This window comes from Mustelus asterias, chromosome 3 (genome assembly GCF_964213995.1).
Source record: "Mustelus asterias chromosome 3, sMusAst1.hap1.1, whole genome shotgun sequence".
Taxonomy (NCBI): Eukaryota; Metazoa; Chordata; class Chondrichthyes; order Carcharhiniformes; family Triakidae; genus Mustelus; species Mustelus asterias.
The window spans coordinates 41,443,971-41,466,902 of record NC_135803.1 but is presented as its reverse complement, the minus strand read 5'-3'; the positions used below and the strand labels follow the sequence as shown (position 1 = coordinate 41,466,902).

General features: G+C 43.5%; 1 protein-coding gene across 1 annotated transcript in view; it reads left to right on the top strand.

Moving 5' to 3' along the window:
- usp13 (ubiquitin specific peptidase 13) overlaps nt 1-22,932 on the top strand; it is a 94,463-nt gene that overhangs the window by 31,954 nt on the left and 39,577 nt on the right. The window contains exons 4-10 of the mRNA XM_078207944.1: nt 1,317-1,438; nt 4,770-4,912; nt 10,127-10,311; nt 13,519-13,613; nt 14,458-14,645; nt 17,867-17,938; nt 21,407-21,500. Of these exons, the coding sequence (XP_078064070.1) occupies nt 1,317-1,438; nt 4,770-4,912; nt 10,127-10,311; nt 13,519-13,613; nt 14,458-14,645; nt 17,867-17,938; nt 21,407-21,500 (899 nt within the window). The remainder of the gene's footprint in view (nt 1-1,316; nt 1,439-4,769; nt 4,913-10,126; nt 10,312-13,518; nt 13,614-14,457; nt 14,646-17,866; nt 17,939-21,406; nt 21,501-22,932) is intronic.

Below are 22,932 nucleotides of genomic sequence, written 5' to 3'. Positions count from 1 at the left end.
AGTAATTCAGGTTGGGGCACTGTTCAATTGAGGTATATCTTAATAATTTGTCAAAACAGTCTAAAAAACATTCCCTGTGTAAATAATGCACATAATTACAGATTAGAAGACGTTGAATATTAATGTTTTTAAGTCATTGCGGACAGAAGTAAATGCCAATTTTCACCCCACCTGTGGATTTGTCACCACCCTGTGAAAAACTAATTGTTGTAATTTGAAAAATAGGGAAGAATTGTGTAGATTGAACTGGTGCAGGTTTTTAATTACAAATTAAAATCAGAATAGTAGGGGCCATGGTTTCTGGTGCTATCTTTTGATATGATTTGCCATCTAGGGCATACCTAAAGGCAAATCTGTAACTAATATTTAATAATCATTTACTTTAAAATGGCATCGTGTAATTGAGTGTATAGACCATAAGATGTGGGAACAGAATTAGGCCATTCGGCCCATCGGGTTTGCTCCGCTATTCTGATAAGTTTCTCAACCCCATTCTCCCACTTTTTCCCTGTAACCTTCGATCTCCTTACCAATTAAGAACATATCTATCTCTGTCTTAATTACACTCAATCATCTGGCCTTCTGTGGCAATGAATTCCATAGATTCACCACCCTCTGGCTGAAAAGATTCCTCATCATCTTGGTTCTAACATTAAGGCTGTGCCCTCGGATCCTAATCTTGCCTACCAGTGGAAACATCTGCCCCATGTCCACTCTATCCAGGCCTTTCAGTATTGTGTAAGTTTCGATGAGATCCCCCTTCATCGTTCTAAACGCCATCGAGTACAGATCCAGAATCCTCAAACACTCCTCATTTGAACCTTCTCCTATGACCATTCATTCAACTTTTATTCCATATATAGAGCAGCTGTGATGCTAGTCAGAGATGGCGGCTGGCCCTGTCAGCGAGAATGGAGAATTTGGCGCTCAACTAAATCTCCATTCACTGTAGTGGGACCAGAGAATCCCAGCTGTGTGCGAGGCCGGAGAATCCAGCTGAAATATCTTTGGTAACAGAAGCTGATGAGATAAATTACCTTATTTCCTTCCTATGCTGTTATTTCCTGAAGTGACATCCACTTTTAATTTAAATTAAAACCATAATTGAATATTGCAGCAGCTTCTGACCGACATCTAAATTGCATGTCTACATTGCACATTTTAGTTCCTAATGTAGCTTGTATATATTGGTTGAAGTGTGGAGAGAGGGGGAAACCTCCTCTCAAAAATTTGGGTTTGAACAAGTTAATCCTCAGGTAAACATCTGCAGCAGTGATCTATTTTTTAATTTCATTCCTCTTTTTTTTCTCTCTTAGAACTGGAAAAGAATGAAAACTTCAACAGTGAAGATTATGAGTATGAAGACGAAGCTAAACTCGTTATTTTTCCTGACCATTATGAAATTCCTTTGCCAAACATAGAAGAATTGCCAGCACTGGTCAGTGAGTGTGTTCAGCAGCATATATTGTTATCTCAGCTATGTTCAAGATCCTTTGTATTTGGGGTGGAGAGAGAAGGTTGAGGGAAGAAGTACACTCCTTTTAAGCTGAGCATGCTCACCCTATTCTAAATGAGATAGGAAAAATGTTTCTTTTTATTTATTGGTATCACAAACTAGGCTTACATGAACACTGCAATCAAGTTACTGTGAAAATCCCCTAGTCACCACCTGTTCGGGTACAGTGAGGAAGAATTTAGCATGGCCAATACACGTAACCATCACATCTTCCAGATTGTGGGAGGAAACTGGAGCACCCGGAGGAAACCCACGCAGACACAGGGAGAATGTGCAAACTCCACACAGACAGTGACCCAAGCCGGGATTGAACCCAGGTCCCTGCTGCTGTGAGGCAGCAGTGCTAACCACCATGATGTATGATTTAAGAAAACAGTTTTTAAGACACAAATCAAAGTTATCCTTGTTTCTATTTCTGTTCTGAATATAGTTTTAATCAAGTACCTAAAGAAGTCTTGATTGTGAAGTAGTTTTAAATTATGTCAGTCGGTGTGAGATCTCTTTATTCTGGGAAGTTTGTAACGGATTCAGAACAAGTAGTTAAATCAGAAATTACATATGGCTTAGATTTGAAATGAAAATGAGATCACCCATTAGAAAAATGGGGACATGGGGCATCTGTAACCTTTAAATAAATGTTATAAGTCTATGATGCCCAACTGCATATCCTGCATGTTAATGCAAAGCACTGGGGAAGTGCTCAGAATGCTGTCATTTTCTATCATTCCAACATTGATGGCTTTTGATTCGATTTGATTATTATTGTCACATGTATTGGGATACAGTGAAAAGTATTGTTTCTTATGCACTGTACAGACAAAACTTACTGTTCATAGAGTAGAGGGGGAGAATCATAGAATCCCTACAGTGCAGAAGGAGGCCATTCAGCTCATTGAGTCTGCACCGACCACCATCCCACCCAGGCCCTATTCCCGTAACCCCTCATATTTACCCTGCTAATCCCCTGACACTGGTTAATTTAGCACGGCCAATCAACCTAACCCACACATCTTTGAGGGTGCAGAATATAGTGTAACAGTTATAGCTAGGGTGTAGAGAAAGATCAGCTTACCCAGTACAAAAGAACAAGGAGGTTGATGGATTGTAGGGGACAAAACTTTCGCATTGCTGATGACACCCTTCCGCATCACTGCTTCCCACATCGCAGCCAGCAGGAAAGGTTGAACCGTGTACATATGTGTATACGGCAAGTCATGGGGAGAACACTTGTGCTCAAATAATGCTTCTGGTGCCTGGGTAGATTATGGGAAGAGGTGGTGAGGGGTATTTTACTGTATTTGTCGACCAAAGCGGTGAAGGTTGTGGAGGCCTGCTGTGGACTGCACAGTTTTTCCCTGCAGGAAGAGTTGTCTTTAGCCTGGCAGATGAGATGGAGGATCCAGATGTGGATGTTAACAGGTCACCCTGAAAAGGGTAGCTGGAAAGCTGGTAACAGCTCATGTATTTGGATGCTGAAAACTGCCAGAACCCCTAAAAAGATCATTAATAAACTTTTAAAGTTAATTTAAGGCTTTTCAGGGGTTATAGGGCTATTGTTTCTCAGTGTTACACAGCGATCTGAGGTGCTTATTATCATGCCATTTTGTTTGTGGGGACATAAAGCATTGGGCATGATCTTCACAAGACCCTTACTGCATCATTGTTATCACTGTGTAGTTATAGGATCAAGGTTCCGGCAATTAGCAGCCCACCATTGTGCAATGTCAGTTGTGAGTATAAAAAGCCAATTAACATCATTCTTCATCAAACCTGCCTTTGCCATAATTTCTGACACATTGGCATTTGAAAAGTCACCAGAGTACAGAAAAAATAATAATCGTACCACTCCTAGATAATAATACTAAGTGAAACACATTGCTCTTTAAAGTGTACTGCACTAATGTACTACTGATACTGTCCAGTCATGTTTAGAAATTCAGATTATGCTGAGTTCCAGAGACAGGGTGTTTCTCTGATTCTGTAGTTCTAACATGGATGATCTTGCTGGCTCAGAAAATCTCTGACATTGTCACATAGCTCATGGGTCATTTGATACCATTTGCTGCTATTTATAACAATCAGCTCCTCACAAAAAAAACCAGGAACAGTAAAGGAATGTATGTAAGACTTAAATGCTCAATGAAATAAAGCCTTGTGCTAATTCCTCCAATATGTTAGGAACTGAGGCTGGGGTTTTCCGCCCCTGCCTGCCGCCAGGATCTTCTGGTCCTGCCAAACGTTAACGGACTTTTGACTGATCCACGGTAGGTCCCACTATGGCAGGGCTGGAAAATCTCGGCCTGAGAATCGGCAGGCTTTTTGACTATACAGAGCATAAAAGCTGAGTGCAATTTTGTCCAAATGTACATCCTTTCGGCATGTTGGCACTGGTGGTTAGCACTGCTGCTTCACAATGCCAGGGAGCCAGGTTCAATTCCGGCCTCTGTCACTGTCCGTGTGGAGTTTGCACATTCTCCCCATGTCTGCGTGAGTGTCCTCCAGGTGCTCCGGTTTCCTCCCACAGTCCAACGATGTGTGGGTTAAGTGGATTAGCTATGTTAAATCGACCCTAGTGTCAGGGGTATTAGCAGGGTAAATGTGTGGGGTAATGGGAATAGGCCTGGGTGGGATTGTGGTTGGTACAGATCCACTGGGCTGCATGGCCTCCTGTGTGTACTGTATGGGTGCTATGATTCTAAGAAATGTTGCTGTATAATGATGAAAAGTAGGAGACCAAAGCTACGATGGTCTGAGGTCTGTTTCTAAGCACCATTTGGCAGTTCGAGCAACCAGTAACTAATTCCCCCATAACAGTTTCCCAAAATGATATCAAGGCTCCTGTAAAGTGGGAGCGTTGATTTAAAAAAAAAAAAATCTGTTCCTAAGGAAGGCTAAAGCTTATTGCGGCAAGCCACTTAGTTCAGCAAACGCAGCACAGACCTGAGACCATCCTGTATATATGGCATCATTTTAACTAGTATCAGTATTTGTATACCAGAAGATGCTGAACACCGCGGTATGTTGTCTCAGTGGACATGAAGGCTCAGCATTGTTAAGGTGGTGATTGTGTATGGGTACGCTCTGTTTAAAAAGAAACTGTCCTTTGTGAAGTTACCTTGCAGAGCAGTCTCTCGTAGAATTCCAAACAACTCTTGATTTAAGTTGCCCATGAAAGGCCACTGATATTATTTTGAGAAACTCCTATTGAGCCATTATTTTAACTTTATTCTCTTTCTCACCCTCATCCCAAAAGGTGACAATAGCATGTGATGCTGTCCTTGCTGCGAGGTCTCCGTACAGAAGACAGGATTCTGATTCTTGGGAAGAGGAACTCAAGGACTCAAAGCATGAAAACAATCTGCAGCAACTGGACAATGGAGTCCGAATTCCACCCAGGTCAACAACCTTCCCTACACTGAGTGTGTTGCTGTGATTCACTCAGTCTTCATTTTGATTTGTTTTGAATATTGGTAACTTACCTTCTCCCTGGCTTGTCAAAATCCTTTAGAATTGGTTGGACGTTCAAACTTAACCTGATTTATGGCAGCTATTGCTGTAAAATTAGGGGTGTGGCTTACTTACCTGCAACTGAACTGCCTGTGATGGTAGCCTCATTTATAAGGACCCTTCAATGAAATGATGGGGTAAAATAAGATGCCATTTAAAATGGTAATACTTTCCTGCTGTTTCAGTAGAGTTTTCCTTGCACTGTTTTATAACTGAATTGCCTGAAATAGGAACTTGTGTTAATATAGTGGCTTTATGGGGTGGCGGGGTGGCACAGTGGCACAGTGGTTAGCACTGCTGCCTCAGAGCTTAAGGGACCCGAGTTCAATTCCCGGTTTGGGTCACTGTCTGTGTGGAGTTTGCACGTTCCTCCCATGTCTGTGTGGGTTTCCTCCGGGTGCTCCAATTTCCTCCCACCGTCCAAAGATGTGCGGGTTAGGTGCATTGGTCATGCTAAATTCCCTCTTAGTGTCCCAGGATGTGTAGGTTAGAGGAATTGGCGGGGTAAATACGAGGGGTTATGGCCTAAGGGCCAAGTGGCTTCCTTCTGCACTGTAGGGTTTCTAAGTCAAAACCCTTGACACCCTTTTTATGACCAAAAAGTATCCCAAAGTGCTTCACCAATCAAATCAAGTACTTTTGAAATATAGTCACTATTGTAATACAAAATGCAAAAGCCAATTTGAGCACAGCAAGGTTCACTAAATGGCAGTAAGATAAGGCCTGTTAATCTATTTAAATGAAGTTGGTTGAGGAATAAAGATTGACCCTTCTCTTATCCAAAAAATATCAAAGGTTCTTTTTCGTCCACCTGAGAGGGTACAGGGGGCCTTTGTTTAATGTCTCATCCAGACGAAGGCATCGCTGACAGTGCTGTGCATCCTAAGTTTTGTGCTCAAGTCTCTGGAGTGCAGCTTGAGCCTTGAATTTTTGATGCCAGACTATTTATTGTCTGCCAAATAATGTTATTATATTCCGTCACTGTCTAACTATAACTTTGCACAACCTTGATGAGTTGTGGTACTACCAATCTACCATTTCATCAGTCGCTTTTCCTTGAGACTTGACAGTGCTGCACTTTCGCTGCTGAACTGTGTGAGGTAGGGATTGATATATGTGAAGTAATTGATTTTTTTTATGATTGTGAAAGAGGATAATGGGCCATAACTTCCGATGGAGGGGCAATTGAGTCAGGCTACCACTCTGCTTAAAATGAGTTACCTAAAAATCCAGGTGATCCTATCTCGCCCTACCTTCCAACTCAGGCTAGGCAAGATCAGTGCAGTGCAGCATGTTCAGGCGGATTACCATCACGGGCAGCTCAGTTGCAGATAAGTAAGCCATGCCCCCATCTTTACAGCAATAGCTGCCATAAACCTGGTAAGTTTGAACGTCCAACCAAGCCTAAAGGACTTTGACAAACCAGGGTGAGGTTAAATGGATAGGATTTGCAGAGGGGGGAGGTGGGATTGGTTGGATCGGGCAAGAGGGGCTGGTGGTTGAGAGTCAAATTGGGCAAGGGGGCATGGTGGTTGAGAGTTGGGCTTGGGGGAGTGTAGGGCAGTCGGGAGTCAGACATGGGGGGTTGAGTTGGGCCTGGTGGCGGGGAGGCAGGAGCTGGGACTGGTGGCAGGGGGTGGGGGGTTTGGGAGTCTGAGCCTGAAGGGGGGTAGGGGGTAGTGGGGGAGGTATTGGGAGGGGGTATGGGAGACCTGTGTGGGGTCATAGAACATAGAACATAGAACATTACAGCGTAGTACAGGCCCTTCAGCCCTCGATGTTGCGCCGACCTGTGAAACCAATCTAAAGCCCATCTAACCTACACTATTCCAATATCATCCATATGTTTATCCAATGACGATTTAAATGCCCTTAATGTTGTTGAGTCCACTACTGTTGCAGGCAGGGCATTCCACGCCCTTACTACTCTCTGAGTAAAGAACCTACCTCTAACATCTGTCCTATATCTATCACCCCTCAATTTAAAGCTATGTCCCCTCGTGCTAGCCATCACCATCCAAGGAAAAAGGCTCTCACTATCCACCCTATCTAATCCTCTGATCATCTTGTATGCCTCTATTAAGTCACCTCTTAACCTTCTTCTCTCTAGTGAAAACAGCCTCAAGCCCCTCAGCCTTTCCTCATAAAACCTTTCCACCATACCAGGCAACATCCTGGTAAATCTCCTCTGCACCCTTTCCAATGCTTCCACATCCTTCCTATAATGCGGTGACCAGAACTGTACGCAATACTCCAAGTGCGGCCGCACCAGAGTTTTGTACAGTTGAAACATGACCTCACGGCACCGAAACCCAATCCCTCTACCAATAAAAGCTAACACACCGTACGCCTTCTTAACAACCCTATCAACCTGGGTGCCAACTTTCAGGGATCTATGCACATGGAGACCTCTCTGCTCATCCACACTACCAAGTATCTTACCATTAGCCCAATACTCTGTATTCCTGTTACTCCTTCCAAAGTGAATCACCTCGCACTTTTACGCATTAAACTCCATTTACCACCTCTCAGCCCAGCTCTGCAGCTTATCTATGCCCCTCTGTAACCTGCAACATCCTTCCGCACTGTCCACAACTCCACCGACTTTAGTGTCATCCGTAAATTTACTAACCCATCCTTCTACGCCCTCATCCAGGTCATTTATAAAAATGACAAACAGCAGTGGCCCCAAAACAGATCCTTGCGCTACACTACTAGTAACTGAACTCCAGGATGAACATTTCCCATCAACCACCACCCTCTGTCTTCTTACAGCTAGCCAATTTCTGATCTAAAGCGTTAAATCACCCTCAATATTTTCTGCAATAGCTTACCATGGGGAACCTTAACAAACGCTTTACTGAAATCCATATACACCACATCAATTGCTTTACCCTCATCCACCTCTTTGGTCACCTTCTCAAAGAACTCAATAAGGTTTGTGAGGCACGACCTACCCTTCACAAAACCGTGCTGACTATCCCTAATCAAATTATTCCTTTCCAGATGATTATAAATCCTATCTCTTATAATCCTTTCCAAAACTTTGCCCACAACAGAAGTAAGGCTCACTGGTCTATAATTACCAGGGTTGTCTCTACTCCCCTTCTTGAACAAGGGGACAACATTTGCTATCCTCCAGTCTTTTAGCACTATTCCTGTAGACAATGACGACATAAAGATCAAAGCCAAAGGCTCTGCAATCTCCTCCCTAGCCTCCCAGAGAATCCTAGGATAAATCCCATCCGGCCCAGGAGACATCTATTTTCACACTTTCCAGAATTGCTAACACCTCCTCCTTATGAACCTCAATCTCGTCTAGTCTAATAGTCTGTATCTCAGTGTTCTCCTCGACAACATTGTCTTTTTCCTGTGTGAATACTGACGAAAAATATTCATTTAATGCCTCTCCTATCTCTTCGGACTCCACGCACAACTTCCCACTGCTGTCCTTGACTTACCCAAGTCATTCTTTTATTCCTGACATACCTATAGAAAGCTTTAGGGTTTTCCTTGATCCTACCTGCCAAAGACTTCTCATGTCCCCTCCTGGCTCTTCTTAGCTCTCTCTTTAGGTCCTTCCTGGCTAACTTGTAATTCTCAAGCGCCTTAACTGAGCCTTCACGTCTCATCTTTACACAAGTCTCCTTCCTCTTCACAAGAGATTCAACTTCTTTAGTAAACCACGGTTCCCTCGCTCGACCACTTCCTCCCTGTCTGACAGGTACATACTTATCAAGGACACACAGTAGCTGTTCCTTGAACAAGCTCCACATTTCAATTGTGCCCATCCCCTGCAGTTTCCTTCCCCAACCTATGCATCCTAAATCTCGCCTAATCGCGTCTTAATTTCCTTTCCCCCAGCTATAACTCTTGCCCTGCGGTATATACCTATCCTTTTCCATCGCCAAAGTAAATGTAACCGAATTGTGGTCACTATCACCAAAGTGCTCACCTACCTCCAAATCTAACACCTGGCCTGGTTCATTACCCAGTACCAAATCCAATGTGGCGTCACCTCTTGTTGGCCTATCTACATACTGTGTCAGGAAACCCTCCTGCACACATTGGACAAAAACTGACCCCTCTAAATTACTCGAACTATAACGTTTCCAGTCAATATTTGTAAAGTTAAAGTCCCCCATAACAACTACCCTGTTACTTTCGCTCCTATCCAGAATCATCTTTGCAATCCTTTCCTCTACATCCCTGGAACTTTTCGGAGGCCTATAGAAAACTCCCAACAGGGTGACTTCTCCTTTCCTGTTTCTAACCTCAGCCCATACTACCTCAGTAGACGAGTCCTCATCAAACGTCCTTTCTGCCACCGTAATACTGTCCTTGACTAACAATGCCACACCTCCCCCTCTTTTATCACCTTCCCTGATCTTACTGAAACATCTAAACCCTGGAACCTGCAACAACCATTCGTGTCCCTGCTCTATCCATGTCTCCGAAATGGCCACAACATCGAAGTCCCAGGTACCAACCCATGCTGCAAGTTCACCCATCTTATTCCGGATGCTCCTGGCGTTGAAGTAGACACTTCAAACCACCTTCCTGCCTGCCGGTACACTCCTGCGACCTTGATTCATTGCTACAGTTACTTAGTAGCTAATTCTTCTAACTGTTTCTGGGTAAGTATTGCTGTAACACTGTCAGTGAAGTTTGAGATTTAAATTGCATTTTTCGATGGTTCCTGGTGCAGGGCAGTTGCCCATTGGAAGTCTGAATTGCCCGGGCATTTGCCATGCAGTCCTTCCCTGGGTATGTCCAGTGGTAGGGGAGGGGGGTCCCCAGCGTCTTTGGGTACTCCCAGATACACTACCCTGGAACTCAGAAGTTAGGGTATCACTTTTATAATTTTCTTATTCATGGGTGATATCGTTACGGCATTTATCAACTTTGTATGTTTTACATTTTCATTAAGTGATTCCAGAAGTGATTGATAGACTTAGATTTTGCATAGATACTGCACTGACAGATTGTTGAACATACTTCAATGATTTTTTTTGTAAATATTGAGTCAATTTATGAAGCATGAAAACTCTGTGTTACGACAGTGTTTTGTCATCTCTTGTCCTTCCACACAATTTCTCACAGTGGCTGGAAGTGTGCCTGGTGTGACCTGAGAGAGAATCTTTGGCTGAACCTGACTGATGGCTCCATATTGTGTGGGAAATGGTTCTTTGATGGAAGTGGTGGAAATGGGCATGCTCTGGAACATTACCGCGAGACTCGTTACCCTTTGGCAGTGAAATTGGGAACCATTACTCCAGATGGCGCAGGTTAGTTAGTTCATCCTCTTAAATAATAAGATGTGATTTGATAACCTGGTTTATTGCAGGATTGCCTCGTACCTCCTGGCACTGATTCTAAAACGGGCATTTCTGAGCTCTCTGAAATGAAGATCTTGAAAATGCAAATTGTGATTTTCATTCTTTTTTTTTACTGAATGGAAAATTGAAATTGCACAAACTGACCATTCAAGAATGCAGCACAATGGAGGAGCAGTGGGTACGGATGTTTGTGGGTGTGGGGTGGCGGGGGGTATGGGGGGGGGGGGCTCCTGACGCCCATGGGGGGGGGGGGTCCCGATGTCACCTCACATGAAGAGGTTTTCAATGGGATTGTACTCTCAGTTAGACGTACAGCACTGAATTCTCTCTCTTTCATGCTGCTACTCATAAAGGAGCACTCTGCACTCATCTCCAGCACACAACATACAGACCAGCAGCAGGCCATTTGGCCCCTTGAGCCTGCTGTACCATTTGATAAGATCATGGCTGATCTGCTTCTGGCCTTTCCAGTCTATGCCCTTTAACCTTTGACCCCCTTGTCAATCGAGAATCTATCTACTGCGACCATAAAGGTGTTCAATGACCCAACCTCCATTGCTCTCTGGGGAATAGAATTCCACAGATTAACTACTCTCTGAAAGAAAAACCTTCTCCTCATCTCCATCTTAAATGGGAGAGCCCCTTTTTAAAAAAATGTGTCCCATCTCTCTCAGCATTCACCCTGTTCCCTCAGGATCTTATTTGTTTCAATAAGGTCATCTCTCTAAACTCCAATGGCTACAGGTGCAACCTGTCTAACCTTTCCTCATGAGACGCGCATGTTGATATACTGATGATGATTTAGCAACTTATCTGAATAAAAGTCTCTGTCATTTAGGTGATTGCAGGTGATGTAAATGCTTGTGGAGATGCCGGCGTTGGACTGGGGTAAATACAGTAAGAGTTTTAACAACACCAGGTTAAAGTCCAACAGGTTTATTTGGTAGCAAATGCCATTAGCTTTCGGAGCCCTGCTCCTTCGTCAGATGTGTGGGAGCAGATATCCACTCTATCTGACGAAGGAGCAGGGCTCCGAAAGCTAATGGCATTTGCTACCAAATAAAACTGTTGGACTTTAACCTGGTGTTGTTAAAACTCTTAGGATGTAAATGCTTTATAGCCCTGGCAAGTCTTCATTTAAGCACCTTGAATTAAAATTGTGAACTTCTTGAGTGTGCACACTTCTGGTGCGAGGCAGGTGAGTGTTTGTTTGTGATAAAACATCTCAGAGTCAGCCTTGATTGAACAAACTCAATCAACTCTGGTCTCGTTGTTGGTGAAAATGTCCTCCTAGTCAGATGAAAGACTTTAATCAGATGCACATTAGGACCCTGCTTTGACCCATTCGATTGAGAAGACAGTTCCAGACACACTTTGACAGTGGCAAAAATTAATAGAAAATTTCTATTTTCCCCTCCTTTTCTGGGGTTGTAGTCTTCAGGCATAATCATAGAATCCAACAGTGCAGAAGGAGGCCATTTGGCCCATTGAGTCTGCTCCAACCACAATCCCACCCAGGCCCAATCCCCACAATCCCATGCATTTACCCTAGCTAGTCCCCCTGACACTATGGGGTAATTTAGCATGGCCAATCCACCTATCCTGCACATTTTTGGACTGTGTGAGGAAACCGGAGAACCCGGAGGAAACCCACACAGACACGGGGAGAATATGCAAACTCCACACAGACAGGCTGGGAATCAAACCTGGGTCATGACGCTGTGAATCAGCGGTGCTAACCACTGTGCCACCGTGCTGCCCCAGAATGCTGGATCATCGCTGGCCAGTACGGGGATTGAACCCACGACCATGGCGTTATCAGCACCATGCTGTAACCATCTGAGCTGACCTTGTACTGCCTGATTTTTGGTGAGGCGAGATGGTGCGATTGGGTGAGAAGCAAAAAATGAGAAATGTGCCTGGTTTCTCGCCGCTCCTAATCGTACCAGCAATGTTTGGGGCATGAGGCCAATTTCAATATTAATGACATGATTTACATATCATCAATGCCAGGTGGGCACTGCCCGGCCCTGCTCTTGACCACCTGGGGGCTACAATGAGATGCAGATGGGGGTGATTGGTGTGGGGAAGGGGGGAACTCTGCAGACGGGGTCAAGAGGTGGGGTGGGGGGGAAACTCTGCTGATGGGGTGATCGACGGCTGGGTGGGGTCCAAGGCATCCCCCCCACCCCCGCCGGCAAGAATTGCATCCTGGCACTTTTTTTGCACTAAGCGCTGTAAGATTGTGCCTTGCAGCTCCACCCTAAAAACAGTGCGATTTCCCTTGTTTTCTCACTCGTTGGGCACTTGGAAATTTTTTTGTAAGATCACGCCCCTTGTCCTGGATTCCAGTTCCAAGAGATTAGTGATAGGGACCGAGTCTAGTCTTCTCCAAACAGCCTTGTGGGAGCATGACCGTGTGATGCACCACCGAATCTGGCTGAAATCTCCGCCATCCCAGCAGGCAGGTCACTGAGAGCTGGTGGACTCTATCTACCGTGGTCCCAGCTGCTGATATTTGTGGACTTTCCATACCATTGACAAAATTTATTATGTATTGAGTAGCATGGACAAAGAAGATAGACACTAAAAATGGCGAGTGCACTTGTTGTTATGACGCCATTGCACACTGTGCAAGTTCATAATCAGGAATATGTTGCAATAATCACCAGAGAAGCAAGAGGGAGAATGTCCTTTTTAGGTGCTATTTTCCACCCTTTAGTGCATTTTTATTTTCGTAATCTGCACAAGTGTAATTTAAAAGAAAATCTAGAAATCATAGAAACCCTACAGTGCTGAAGGAGGCCATTCGGCCCATCGAGTCTGCACCGACCACAATCCCACCCAGGCTCTACCCCCACATATTTTATCCGCTAATCCCTCTAACCTACGCATCTCAGGACTCTAAGGGGCAATTTTTAACCTGGCCAATCAACCTAACCTGCACATCTTTGGACTGTGGGAGGAAACTGGAGCACCCGGAGGAAACCCACGCAGACACGAGGAGAATGTGCAAACTCCACACAGACAGTGACCCGAGCCGGGAATCGAACCCAGGACCCTGGAGCTGTGAAGCAGCAGTGCTAACCACTGTGCTACCGTGCCGCCCCAGAATGCTTGTCTTGTATCATATTTTTATTTTTGTTTACAATGCAGATGTTTACTCATTTGATGAGGAGGAAGCGGTACTCGACGCAAATATTGCAGAACACTTGATGCACTTTGGTATCAACATGTTGAAAATGCAAAAGGTGTGTAAAAAATATTACCACTCTCTTGATAAGGAGATAAAATGAGATGCTTCTTATCAGGCTCAAAATAATGGACCTGTCATCATCTTATTTACGACAATGAATAGAAGCTGAGTCAGTGAAATCAAATCTGATAAATCAGTTCTTATAAACTGGAATAAACATACTGTCACAAAGAAAATCGCACAGAATGAAAGTCACTTGTTGGTGAACGTTGAAAGGATTGAGGCGCAACAGAGCCTTATTCCCACCACCTTTAATGGAGTCAAAATGAAGGTTGAGATGACAAAAATGTGTGATAGTCACCAAACCAGCTGTGCCCTTTCACCTTTCAACCTGATTACAGTAAAAGTGACCTTCTTGGCACTGGTGTCTGCTTGCTAAGCAGAACCACAGGCTAGATTTGTTGCTTTTTGATTAACATCTTTTTAAAAACTGCATTTGAACAGATTTGCAGATGAGCACAACATGTCGGCACAGAAGTATTTTAAACTTGTATATTGTAAATGTTTATTTACATGGATTATAAAGCTGCTTTGTTGAATTAGAAAAAGGGTGTAAGGTTGGTGGCACTTATATTGTTCTTGTAGGCACAGACCATTTTCTTCCTTTATGCATGTTAGTGAAAGCACTGATCATTATAGGTACAGTGGATTCATTGGAAATTTAAAGCAGATATAATTGCTTCTTAAGACAGCTGCGTAGGACAGACAAGTTGTAATCATTCATTGTAAAAAAATGCATCTGTATAATATCAGCTGAGTAATGGTTAATGTTAAGTGGATTGGATAAGGATTTGTCAAAGTGTATTATCAGGTGACTCTTTATTACATCTGTTTGATAGTCAGAAAATGTTAATCCTGTCGATGATATCAAGCCACGGATTAGTGAGTGGGAGATGGTCCAAGAATCTGGTATGAAATTGAAGCCAATATATGGTTCTGGATACACCGGCATCAAGAATCTTGGAAACAGCTGCTACCTCAGCTCTGTCATGCAAATAATCTTCAGCATCCCAGACTTTCAGAGAAGGTGGGTTTTATGTCGAAGTTTGTGTTCTCTGTAAGATAATGCTGTTTCGAGAAACATGTTTTTGAGTTTTCATTTTCTGTAGTTTATTCATTGTAAGATATTCACTGTTTTTCTGACCCCAACCTCCCTTTTCTCTGCCAATATTCTTGAACATGCTGTAGTCTTCCAGATCCATGCCGATCTTTTCCAGAACTCCATATTTGAATCCCTCCAATCAAGGTTCTGCCCTACACAGTCCTGAAAAACCTCTTATCAAAAGGGCGGCACGGTAGCACAATGGTTAGCACTGCTGTTTCACAGCTCCAGGGTCCCGGGTTCGATTCCCGGCTCGGGTCACTGTCTGTGTGGAGTTTGCACATTCTCCTCGTGTTTGCGTGGGTTTCCTCCGGGTGCTCCGGTTTCCTCCCACAGTCCAAAGATGTGCGGGTTAGGTTGATTGGCCAGGTTAAAATTGCCCCTGAGATGCGTAGGTTAGAGGGATTAGCGGGTAAATATGTCGGGGTAGGGCCTGGGTGGGATTGTGGTCGGTGCAGACTCGATGGGCCGAATGGCCTCCTTCTGCACTGTAGGGTTTCTATGATTGATTTCTATGATCTATGAAAATTGCAAATGGCAACGGATGTGACTGATAAACTCTCTGTTTTCGACCCTTTGATACAGTTGGCCACATCATCCTCCGCCATTGCCCTTCCTTTCTCATCTGCCTGGACGGGACTGTATTCAGTGGGTTATCTATCCAGTTGTAGCCAGGCAATCACCTACAATGGCTTCTATTCCTGTTCCCGTACCATTATCTCTTGAGTCTCCCAAGGATCTATTGTCGGCCCCCTCCTAGTTCTCATCTACCTACTGCCCCTCAACCACCGCATCCAAAAACAGTGTCAGGTTCTACATGTAGGCTGACAACACCAGCTCTACCTCAGTCCCTCCTTTCTTAACCCACCAGTTTTTCTGATTTGTCACACTGCTTGTCTCACGTGTTGTGAAGTTAAGTTTGTAAAGATGTAAAGAATGTAAAATACGAGAAGGAAAACAACAGTGTGTGGTCCCTTTAAAAGCTGGTTTTGTATTCATGGCTTGAATGTTTAAAATACAGGGTACATAGGTTGCGACAATTATAACTAGGACCAAGCATCAGGGTTGCCTTGGTAACAGGCTCTGCAGGTTTTTGCATTTTGTTAGCCTATGAGTTTAAAGAAAACACTCAGCTAAAGGGAACCTATCAGATTTGAATTTGCTGTTGTTGTCAACAACAACCACCAATCCTGACGTTGAAAATGCATAGGTCATCAGGAATATAAATGTAGGAATTCAACTGCCTGTCTTCAGTGACTCCAGTTCTGTTAGTGAGTTCAGTCGAGTTCAACTGAGAAGGCCATCTCTGGAGCGGTTCTCCATCCTGCCAGCTAAAAGAACTATCTTTGAAGAGAATTCTCCATCTAACACCAGGATATCAAATCAGAAAGACCTTACAGACAGAGAAATCACCAGAATAAAACTCCAAATCTTTTCCAAGCCATCAGACCTGGTTGTATATAGCTATTTTGAGAGTGACCAAGATTCTGTTATTACTGTTTTAGTACTGAACCATCCTTGTCTTTATTTGAACAGCATTTCAGTCGAACCTTCCTTTAACTAAACCAGTAACATTTTTAATTAAAGTTCCTGGTTGGTTGAATAAAATAACTTGTTAATTATTCCCTTAAAGCAAATGTCAGGTCTTTATATTATTGAACCTCTAAATGTTAATGTAAAACAGTTAACACCTTCCCAAATACTTTTACCAGATTACGAAGTGAGGTAAAGGGGATTAACCTCTGCGTCGTAACAGATGGGCCAAAATGAGAAGATTGAAGCCATTGTCCTCAGTCCCCATTACAAATCCTGATCCCTATTTATTAACTTTCATTATGCCTTCTAAACGTCATCATTCAAGCACTTTCCTGGTCAGCCTCCCAGCTTCTACCATTCATAAGCTTGAACTCATCCATAATTCTGCTGGCTGTATATTTGAATTCATACCAAGTCCTATTCACCCATCATCCCTGAGCTCACAGACTTACTGGTATCCTGATATGACAATGCCTCCATTTTAAAGTTCTTATCTTTGTTTTCAAATCTTTCCATGACCTTACCGCTCCTTAATTCTGTAAACTCCTCCAGACCTATAAGCCCCATGAGATCTCTGCATTCCTTCATTTCCGGCCTCTTGTGGAACCTTTATTTTAATTGCAATTCACCTCGCTAACAGCTGCCCGCAAGAGTTTTCTCTGACTTTTTGTGTGGAAACTTGCTCTGATCCAGTGCAGTGACCTCTACAGGACATCTGTGCTTTGAGTAAGAAGGTTATGAAAAAACAAGGCTTTTCAACCAATCGCAGTGAAGAATCCTCACCAAGTCTAAAGCAGAAATTGTAAATCAGATTTAAATCATGTGTCGAACACAAAATAAAAATTGAGAAAAAGAATAGGATGAAGAAAAAGGAAAAAACAGACAAAGAAGAAATAAAAATTTTACATTTTTAAATCTCCAACACAAATGAACCTCTGAAGGAATGCAACTCCATATTTATAAAATTACATTTTCAAGGCCGGAGAGGTTGTTTAGAAGTCACAGTCACTTATCATGCAGTTAAAACTTCACCCACTCCTGAATGCACCAATCCTAACTTTCTGATGCCTTTAGTGGAGATCTAGTGAATAAGTACCCCAAAGGGGGAGGGTGAAGAAGAAAATAGAATGCCTGGAACAGGGTAGAGGACAGGAGAAATTAAGTGATGAAGATGTTATGTTAATGCGTGTTAAGATTTCCACCTTTTACAAAGATTTTGCTGATTGATAGCCAGTTCAGTTTGCACTCTGAACTTCCGAGATTTTATTTTTTTCTTTAAATGGCAACTGCTACCACGTTAATGTTCTTGCCATGACCTGACATTGGACATTGCTTTTGAGATAACGGGTGACTCAAATTGCCCTGTTAGAATATCACAGTTTAATAGCATCCTTGGCTAGAAATGTTACTCTATCGATGAGGACAGTTACAGCACAGCCTATGGGGAAGTGATGTATTTCTGACACCAAACTCTGGATTTCCCCATTTGCAGTTGCCCAAGTTGCTGCCAGATTGCCTCTATTATAATGGTGAGTGCAGTTAGTCTCACCCCTATCATCTCAACAAAATCCAAGCGATTAGAATGTAAATACTGTGTACCTGTTTTACAGATATGTTGGAAACCTCCAAAGAATATTCGATTATTCCCCTCTAGATCCAACTCAAGATTTTGATACACAGATGTAAGTATTAGATTTTGTAACAACACTGTACTTGTCTAGCTGTGCCTAAGTATATTTGTTAATTATCAGTAATGAATTTAAAACCAGACTTTGCATCTTTGTTTTCTGAGAACAACATTGCTCACATAAAATAGGCAAAAAAACAAGAATTTTTATGCACATAAATCAGCAGAAATGTTTTTAAATTATTTGTGTTAAGATTTCCACCTTTTACAAAGATTTTGCTGATTGACAGCCAGTTCAGTTTGCACTCTGAACTTCTGAGATTTTATCTTTTTCTGTACAGCACGGTAGCACAGTGGTTAGCACTGCTGCTTCACGGCTCCAGGGACCTGGGTTCGATTCCCGGCTCCACACTGTCTGTGTGGAGTTTGCACATTTTCCTCGTGTCTGCGTGGGTTTCCTCTGGGTGCTCTGGTTTCCTCCCACAGTCCAAAGATGTGCGGGTTAGGTTGATTGGCCATGCTAAAAATTGCCCCTTAGTGTCCTGAGATGCATCAGTTAGAGGAATTAGTGGGTAAATATGTAGGGATATGGGAGTAGGGCCTGGGTGGGATTGTGGTCGGTGCAGACTCGATGGGCCGAATGGCCTCTTTCTGTACTGTAGGGTTTCTATGATTTCTATGTAAATGGCAACTGCTACCACATTAATGTTCTTGCCATGACCTGATGTTGGACATTGCTTTTGAGATGATGGGTGAATCAAATTGCTCTATTAGAATATCACGGTTTTATAGCATTCTTGGCTACATATGTTACTGAATGAATAACTGTGAAGTTATAACTGAAACAAACTACCTCAAATGCTAGTAATTTGAAATAAAAACAGGAAGTGTTGGGAATACTCAGCCGGTTTGTTATTTTCTGTGGAGATGAATATGACTCTTCTTCAGAACTGAAGGAAGATAGAAATGAGATTTTCTTTGCTATTGAAAGGAGAGGGTGAAGAAGAAAATAAAATGTCTGGGACAGGGTAGAGGACAGGAGAAATTAAGTGATTAAGATGTTAGGCAAAGGAAATGGTTATAGTTGTAGTAAGAGCCCTCTCTGAAAGTAGAAACATGAGAACAAGATAGAGGAAGGTGATGGCCTAGTGGTATTATCGCTAGACTATTCATCCAGAAACTCAGCTAATGCTCTGTGGACCCGGGTTTGAATCCCACCAAGGCAGATGGTCAAATTTGCATGCAATAAAAAAAATCTGGAATTAAGAATCCACTGATGAAACCATTGTCAATTGTCAGAAAAATCCATCTGGTTCACTAATGTCCTTTAGGGAAGGAAATCTGCCATCTTTACCTGGTCTGGCCTGCATGTGACTCTAGAGCCACAACAATGTGGTTGACTCTCAACTGCCCTCCAAGGGCAACTAGGGATTGGCAATAAATGCTGGCCAACTGGCGACACCCATGTCCCATGAATGGATGAAAAGAAAAACCATCACAGGGCATCAGAAAAACAGAATCAAAATTGGGGGCAGAATTCATGGCCTGAAATTGTTGAACTCAATGTTGACCCCAGAAGCATGTAATGTGCCTAGTCAGAAGATGAGGTGATGTTCCTGAAACTTGCATTGAACTTCATCGGAAAGCTGCAGCATGCCAAACACAGAAATATGAGCATACAAGAGCAAAGTGGTGAATTTAAGTGACAAGCAACCATGAGAAGCTTATGTAACAGACTGAGTGTTCTGCAAAACAAACACCCAATCTGTGTATTGTCTCCCGAGTGGAGACAACTCCGCATTGTGAGCAGGGAATACAGTAACTTGAAAGAAATGCAAGTAAATTACTTCTTCAACTGGAAGGAGTACTTGGGCCCTTGGATGGAGAGGAGAGCGGAGGTTAAAGGGCAGATGTTACACTTCCTGGGATGACAGGGGAAGGTATTGTGGGAAGGGGATGAGTTGTTGGGGTGATTGAGTAGGGGGCCTGGGTGTCATGGAGGGAATGGTCCCTTCAGAATGCTAATTGGGAGGGGCAGATGTGTTTGGTGATGGCATCATGTTGGCATTGGCAGAAATGGTGGAGGATAATCCTTTGAATGTGGAGGTTTCTGGGGGCAAATTGACGACAAGGGGGAACCTAACCTAGTTCCGGGAGGGCAATTACAATATTGAAGTTATAATATTGAACAAGCATGAGGTGAAGTGGTGATTTATTGTGTTATTGAAAGAGAAGAGCCTGGAGATTAATTAATCGACTTACTAAGAGCGTTAAGTCACAGTCTGAGAATTGAGCATTAGGTGAGAGGGCAAAAGAATTATCACTAGGGATGGAAATCAGTGACTGTAAATGGTTACATTAGGATCATACCCGTCAGGGTCCTCCAGTGCTAGAATTTGTGTAGCCAGAGGGAAGGTTCCTCGTTATTGTAGGACAGACGGGGGGTGGGGGGGGGGGGGGGGGGGGGGGCGGGTTGGTGACGGAAAATCCCAGCCTGTGTTTCCGGATCTACATGATTGTGTAATGTACTCATTTGTTTGTTTCTTATTTTGTCTATTCACAATCACTCCACTAGATGGAGCACCTCTCAGAGCAGATATAGACCATGATTTAATGGCATCTCCTTCAGTCACAGAAGGTCATTGATATTGTCATCTTGTTCCACACTTTCATTCTCTTGTTACCCTGTTGTACTGTGACCTATTTGTTCCACGAGCACCTGACCTACTCCTTCCCTGCACCAGAATTTGTTCCACACTTTTTCTTCCACTCTCACAGCCTGAAGTCGGCACAGAACTTGTTTTGCTCTTTAGGAATCTGAAATGTGACCTACCAACGGTTGATGCATTCTGGTGATGCGCTACATTAGTTGTTGTCTCACAATATTGGAACAAGAATGCATTCACCTGGAATAAAAATTGTGTAAAATAATTTTGCATTCAAAGCAGTATTTGAAAACAGCACTAGGGCGGCATGGTGATACAGTGGTTAGCACTGTAGCCTTACAGCACCAGGGAATCTAGTTTGATTCCCGGCTTGGGTCAGTGTCTCTGCGGCGTCTGCACGTTCTCCTCATGTCTGCGTGGGTTTCCTCCGGGTGCTCCGGTTTTCCTCCCAGAGTCCGAAAGATGTGCTGATTAGGGGCATTGGGCATGCTAAATTTTCACAGTAACCTCATTGCAGCGTTAATGTAAGCCTACTTGTGACACTAATAAATAAACTTAAAAACTTTAAACTTAACTGTGCATAACCCAGCAAGCTATGAAAACGTGCCGGCCAGAATTTTCCAGCATTTCCCACCGGCGGAATCTTCTGGTCCTGCCAACGGCAAACCCACGCCCCCGGAGCGGTGGGGGGGTACATAAAACAGGAAACCCCATTGACAGCGGCAGGACCAGAAGATCTTGTCACTGGCCTGTGGCGGGCTGCCTTGCTGCTGTGAAACATGCGGCAGGCAGCGTGAAAAATCCCACTGGTTGTGTTTCTTGTAGATAATTGAAGTGAGCGTTTTGATTTTGCACAGGACCAAGCTGGGACATGGACTTCTCTCAGGCCAGTACTCCAAACCTCCAATGAAATCCGAGGTTATTGAACAGGTGATGAAAGAAGAATACAAGGTATTTGATTGTCTGTGTGCTAACCTGATACCTAGGTATGTCACAGAGGGTGTGCAAAGAACAATAACTAATTTCACACCATGTAGTATTATCATGTAGTATCTTAAGAGGGGAGCATTGTGTGGCATTGATGCCGTTCTGGGCATATCAAGGCATGCTAAACTTGATGCAAGCAATTCTACTTTTAGTACTCCAAATAGTCCTGGCATCCTATCCCAAAGAGTCTCTGAAATTTATTTCAAAATTACTGTAAGTACCTTGTGAGCAACCTCGTAGCCAATAATGTTCCATCCTTCCACCACATATTTGCCAGAGCTCCAGTAGAAGGACTGGAAAATAGGCCAACGCTCACGTGCACTGAGTCTCAGACTGACATTGGGGATTCTGCTAGGTTTTCTAAGGAGAAAAGGCTACATTTGCCCTTACCAAGCCAGTCAGACCGAAACAGCATTGGCAGCTTGAATGCCGAGAGAGAATATAAATACCATATTGTGAAGAATGCATATAAGATTCATCTGAGGGTTCAGGCCAGTATCGTTGGATCCTGGAACGGAATCCCAATTTTTTTTAAAGTTAACGCATTTCACTGAATCATAAATCATCGAATCCCTACAGTTCAGAAGGAGGCCATTCAGCCACAATCTCACCCAGACCCTATCCCTGTAACCCCACATGTTTATCTACTAGATATCTATCTTTGACAGTAAGGGATAATTCAGCAAGGCCAATCCACCTAACCCACACATCTTTGGACTGTGGGAGGAAACCGGAGCACCTGGAGGAAACCCACGCAGATGTGGGGAGAACGTGCACACTCCACACAGACAGTCACAAGAGGCCAGAATAGAACCCGGGTCCATGATGCTGTGAGACAGCAGTGCTAACCACTGTGCCATTATGCCGTCCATTTGTGCAAATGGTTCCCTAGTTAAGGGGGTTAATGGGGGAGACGATGGCCTAGTGGCATTATTGCTAGACTATTAATCCAGAAACTCAGCTAATGTTCTGGGGACCCAGGTTCGAATCCCGCCGCAGCAGTTGGTGAAATTTGAATTCAATAAAAAATATCTGGAATTAAGAATCGACTGATGACCATGAAACTATTGTTGATTATCGGGAAAATCCATCTGGTTCACTAATGTCTTTTAGAGAAGGAAATCTGCCATCCTTACCTGGTCTGGCCTACATGTGACTCCAGAGCCACAGCAATGTGGTTGACTCTCAACTGCCCTCTGAACAAGCAACTAGGGATGGGCAATAAATGCTGGCCAGCTAGCGACACCCATGTCTCTCGAGTGAATAAAAAAAACTCTCCTTCACGAGTGTTGAGGATGTAGGGCGTGATTACTGCTCTTAAAATCACGTTGCACACTTTATATTATAGTTCTGGGGGCAGGTGTGTACCCAAGATGCACCCTGAATGTGCAGGCAT